Source organism: Venturia canescens, chromosome 1 (genome assembly GCF_019457755.1).
Source record: "Venturia canescens isolate UGA chromosome 1, ASM1945775v1, whole genome shotgun sequence".
NCBI classification, from domain to species: Eukaryota; Metazoa; Arthropoda; class Insecta; order Hymenoptera; family Ichneumonidae; genus Venturia; species Venturia canescens.
Window position 1 is genome coordinate 5,431,520 of NC_057421.1, and position 5,949 is coordinate 5,437,468.

Genomic DNA, 5,949 nt, shown 5'->3' on the forward strand with positions numbered 1-5,949 from the left:
GCAAATTCGGGAATCGCGGGAATTTCATCAAATTTATTTTTGAGACTGACTTACGTGCTTTTATTCGTCCAGTAGCTTCGCTTTTGTTTCATAAATTGACCATTCCTTTTTCTCGGTGCCGTATCACCGATATAAACTCTTTCTTTCGCACAATAAAAATGTTCTCTAGGTTATGTGCATTTCAAGTGTCACCGGTATCGACTCGATCACTAACTAGTCAAGTTGGAGTATAAATTTTATCTTTTATGATATTTTTAAAGCGTTTTATTACATTATTATGATAAAAATATTTTCAATGTAAGTATTTATTAATTTGATTAATAATTTAGACTTAAAATTAATCAACATGAAGTGGTTGCAAACTTCATAGAACGGCCGAACTACTGACGATCCTCACAATGAAAATTCAGCGGATAATCATTGTAATTTAATTTCATAATTACTATATAATCGTATCAAAAAAACTTTAAGGGGTCTACCCTAATTGGGCAAAAATATTTTTTTGGCAATTAGGCAACTTTTTTTCAAAATCTTATTTCAGTGTCAAACATTTTGAACTTCCATCTCCTTCTAGGTCACAAAGACGAGAGTTAAGCATTCAGTAAAAATACATTTTCAGTTTTTTTCTTTTATGATGCCTCGCTGAAGAAGATTCGGGTAATTTTATTAGCCAAACAGGTGTGGGGGTATAAATTGACTGAAAAAAAATTGCAGTTGATTACGATTAAATATTTTTCTAAACACGATCGGATTTTGTGATAAATATTCACTAAATGGAGCTCCGATGTATACTTACACGCCAGGGAAATTGATGGAAAATATTTCAGTGAGAACTTTTCCCTTAGTCACGATGAGCGCAAGGAACGGACGATCCACCTTAAAAACATCTGACACACTTGATCGAGCCCTTCGGTTCGAAGTCTCAGTTCCTTTCGGCTTATAAAATATTCCTGAATGAAAGATAAAAATATATTTGAAGTCAACCTCTAGGTTTTTTTTATAAATTTAATTATATGAACATTTATGAAGTATTTTTTGAAAATAATTTTCAATTGGAGTATTTTAGAACAGAAAATATTCGCTAAAAATTTCTTAATAATGATCGTATTCGCGGCCACTTAAAAGTCAACGTTTTGGAATTCGCTTACCGATCCATTTTTCATTGGATAACACCTTAAAACTCAATGACCAATAGTCTTATTATTTTTCGTAAAAGTTTTCGAAAATCTGCGAGTAATTTATGTTTCAACTGACCACTTGATTCAGCAGTTCGTTGGCCTTCCTCATCAATTTCGATGACGATCTTCATCAAGCTTTCACCATTGATATTGAGTTTTCCAGATGACTCGAAAATTCCGGAGAAATCGGCTGTTTTAGGATATTTTTTCGTTTGATCTTCTCTCGTCACTGCCGGGGCGAAAAACTAACATTTTTTCGGTTAAATCAAAATGATCAAAATTCATTAATTCCATGGTTTAATTCAACAGCAAAATCGAACCTGGTCCAGGTACTTGGTGAGTGATAGTGTAGTTTCGATTCTGAATTTCGGAAGCTGAACCTCCATAAATGTCTCTGTACTATTCAAAAGCCTGTCCAGCTTCATCCCCTTAATCACCTGCACTAAAAGCGACCATTCAAGATATTGGCCCTTGTCCGGAAGTAATACGAACATGCTCATGGCATTGTTCGCACTACTGCTCTGTGGATGGTGTTAAAATAAAATATTATTCATAACGAGAAAGCAAAACCCTTGTTTTGTAGGTAATAACGAAAAATAAAATGGAAGAAGAAGGTTTAATTAATTGTTTCTGAATTCAAAGAAAAATTTTTACGTATTTTTGGAGGTTTATTTAATAAATACTTGAAAAAATGAAAATTGTGTGAACTAAAATTCAAAAAATATTAATTTTACGTCTAAAATTTAAAAAACCCAAACGAAATCGATCCCAAGATGCGATGGATTGTCATAAAAAACAGTCAAATTATCGTGCATCCAGAGATTCACCTTGTAGGGTATTTCGAGAAAACTACAGTTGAATTCATCAATCCGGCCCTGTCGAAAACGACCTTCTGCCACCATAGTTAGCACTGGGAAAGGTTGTCCATTGACCGGATGAAAAGGACGTGGGCCAGTCTCAGAACTCAAGAATTTCTGTTGCCAAGTTCCCCTGAAGTAGACAGTGTTAGCGAGAACGATACTCAAATTACGACTTATTTCTTCTGAAATGGAAGCAAAAATTATTATCATTGAGCATTTTTTTACAATAAATCTTAAAGCAAAATCAACTTAAATTTTCCATGCAACTTCATGAAATTCGTATCGAAGGTGTTTCAATTTTTTTTAGTATATTACTTGAATTATGCCAAAACTTTAATACTCAGTCTCTATCAGATCAAATATTATGCGATGCATCATAGTCTTTAAGGAAGTTCATGCACGAAACGATTTTCTTAAGAAAGTCTTGAATTTTACACAGAGTTTAAATGGGTAATCGACTGACACCCATATCAAGTTTTAAAGGGTTCGCCTTATTGGTTATTTAGATAAACGTGTTTAAATACGAAGAAAAATACACAGGGGTATAGGGACTATGCATAAAAAATCGTGCATTTTTCCATATAACGAATGAACCCTTCTTACGAAGTTTATGAAAATAAAAATGAAGTGTTTAATGAAGGTTTGGGAAAAAATTCGAGACGATTGTCTTGCTACTAATAAAGACATGTTACCTTAAAGATTGTTCAAAATTGGTAATGAGCACTCGTATAACCACGAATTTGTTTATTTTGTTTCTTCTTGGCTCAGGCAATTCTTGTCTTTATATTTTGTCTTTGCATAGCCTTCTATCTTTTTATTAATACTTTTTTCTTGATCCATTTCCCTTTGTGTTTTCTAATATGATTTTTTACATGAAAAACTATAGTATTTTAACCAGAGACGAATGAAATTTTGGGTTCAGTCAGTGATGGATCCTCGTTCAATGAATGCTTGCAATTTCATTTGCCAAAAAATAAGTTGAAAAAATGTTTTTACAATATTTAATCGATAACTCTGAAATTAATTTCAAGTGATTATATCTTTAATTGGAAAGTAAAAATCGATCGATTTAGACACCCATAAAATACGATGCCACGGGCATAATCTACCTTAAAGTTAAACTTGTTTTTTTTTCAATAATTAGAAAGAAAATGATCCATGAAAATATGAGTGAATAATTTTACCAAGTTTGATCAGTTCCGTGACATTGTTGTTCGTTTGAGCAGCGATCCATTCGTTCATTTTTCCAGTGTCCATCAACCCATTGGTGACATTAACAGTTTCAATTTCTGCATTGAAGATTTCTGTGCTTGTATTAACGAAATTGGGTTTCAATGTGACGTCACTCGGTACGAATATCTTCGTTTTTACGTGTACGTCATATTCCTGGAAAATTTTCAGTGGATTCATTACGATAAATTTTCAAAAATATACCAGAAAAGAACTGTTTTGTATACCCATATTTGTGAATCTGAAAAATTCGAATCGAAATTTTTCATAAGAGTTTTTCCGTTCGACTCACATTCAAATTATCCAAAAAATCCTCATAACCAAATGCAGCCAAATGGGTTTTGTTTTTCGGAAGTCCAAGAGCGTCCAAAAATATTCGCCTAGTTTTGCCTCGTGCTCCAAAAGACAACATCGACAAGGGAATGAAGAAACTCAACGGTGACACGATCCCATCAAAAGGAGCATTGAGAGTCAACGACTGTGCAGAAAAAACCATACGACCATGTGAGTCATGCAAATCCTTCATTATTACTTCCTGCTAATAATTAAGCACCTTTTCTATTCCATTCGTAAGTAACCACACGACAAAATAATTGCATTCTGATGCAACTTATTTCGATTTCCACATCTTGTTTTAATGTCTTCATTGTGATCCAATTGAATTCTCCTAAATTCGCATTTTCAAACCATCAAAAACGAATGATTTTCTGATACATTCGCATTTCTAAATGACTAATGTCAAAACCAATTTTTTCTGATACACTTTCTTTTGCAAATATTTTCCTTCCCATACGACCTTGTCCTAATAAATTTTCCTTTTTAACTATCCTCATACATGCACATTTGCATATTTTTCTCCAACTGGCTCCTGAGCCATTTTCATTATTGATCAATCGAAAAAAAAAATCATTTTCGTTGTTACAGCTGCGTTCTTCCATAGCTGCATTTTGTTACCTTCTCTCAGAAGCATTGATAATGAGAGTGGGCTGTGACACAATCGGTTATCTTCACTCCATATGAAGTGGAGTGGAAAGAGTAAAGTAAAGATAACTCATTGTGTTACAGCACAGTCCCATATCGGTTGTTTTGAAGGGAGAAAATAGTAGTAGAATGCAGATGTAAAACTGCAATTGAGTCAGAAAATTCATTCATTGATCAATCAATCTGAAATATTTGTACGACGAGAAATATACCTCGAAATACGAGGACGAGAAATTCCTCGCTATGTCCAGTACGAGCTGTTGCCCTTCTGCCATTTCTGCATACGATAAAGAACTCGATCCACCATTTTGTTTCTTCGCTGCATGGGAGATTGTTGTGACGTACAACGTGACGACACCAACGACGAATACTGCGATGAAAATCGACGATTAATTTCCCCTTGACGAGTATGATTTTGATATGAAAATAAACGTTCAAAAGTCCACTAATTTGTCGAAACCAAATGCACATTTTTTTGCACACATCAATTCGAAAGATTCGAACGAATGGACAACGGACTTGCAAAAAGTTTTCAAACGAATTCAAAGTTATTGAAAAGCAGACTATCGATAGAACGAAATTTTCATTGAAGAGAAGAGCACATATCGTCGAGTTTCCAGCCTCATCGAAGCAGATTGTTTTGTTAGGAGAAAATAACATGCTTTGTTGCTAACATTGGAAACTCTCGAATACTGCCTCAGCAGGACGTTCGTAGATGCTAAATTTCACGACGACTGAGAGCACTGTGTTTTGTCAACTTACGTAAACGCATATCGCCACGGAGCGAGTGAGATTCCGGAAATAGCAAGACGATCCAGAATGATTAAAAATCTGGAAAAGTTCGGCTTTTATAGAATGAAAGCGGTCATCGATATATTCGCAAAAAGCTATTCATTTCGCGCATTCAGTCAATATGTCATCCGTCGATTTATGGACACCCCATTACGTTTTTTTTATTCGAATTCGATTTGGGGGATTTCCTTGCCATTATCGTTACAGAAGTAACGACGCTTCCAAACATCTCATCGATAATGTTTAATACCGTGACATTCAACGTTCTACCGTAATTTTTCAAACTTTGTCACATTAACGGATCGTTAATCTTTCGTGAGTTGGCATACGAAGTGTCAACTTTTCCTATAAATATTGTTCGAATTTTTATCGTATATCATGTCTATGACTCGTGGAAGACTTTTATTAATCAGGTGTCACAATTCTGGCTACTGCTCTCATCTTTTACCCACACGGAGAAAACGAGGTCGAAAATTTCTATAGAAAAGTACTAGAGATAGAATAGAATAGAATAGAGTTTATTAATGCGCTAGAATATGTTCTTTGGCATACAGCCAAAGACTTGCATTTGTTGTACAGTTTTTAAAATTTTTATGCATCTTTACGCTACATTTTGTTGTTTATTGCACTGTTTTGTTGTTGTTCAATCGATGCTAGTGTTATTTATCTTAATCTAATAAGCTAATCTTTCCATCAATGTACTTTCCACCGATCTACGAAAAGAGGCCTTTTCTAAATTGAAATCATTTTCTGGGAGAAAATTCCAGAGATAGGCCCCAGTTACGCAGAAGCAATGCCTCTTACATTCTGTTCGAAAGTGAGGAACTTTCAAAAATTCTCCTTTTCCTCTTTGTCCCCTTTCGCCCTGTGTTTGCTCGAATGGTGAGTACATTTCTGACGTACGATGA

General features: G+C 34.5%; 1 protein-coding gene across 1 annotated transcript; it reads right to left on the reverse strand.

Annotated features, from left to right (window-relative positions):
* Positions 1-1,174: 1,174 nt before the first annotated feature.
* Positions 1,175-4,524, reverse strand: LOC122418897 (antichymotrypsin-2-like). The gene is made up of 6 exons (XM_043432996.1): positions 4,462-4,524; positions 3,561-3,746; positions 3,223-3,424; positions 2,006-2,220; positions 1,616-1,699; positions 1,175-1,423 (listed from the first exon to the last, which is right to left on the reverse strand). The coding sequence occupies exons 1-6, from the start codon at positions 4,522-4,524 to the stop codon at positions 1,175-1,177; spliced, it is 999 nt and encodes a 332-aa protein (XP_043288931.1).
* Positions 4,525-5,949: the final 1,425 nt, after the last annotated feature.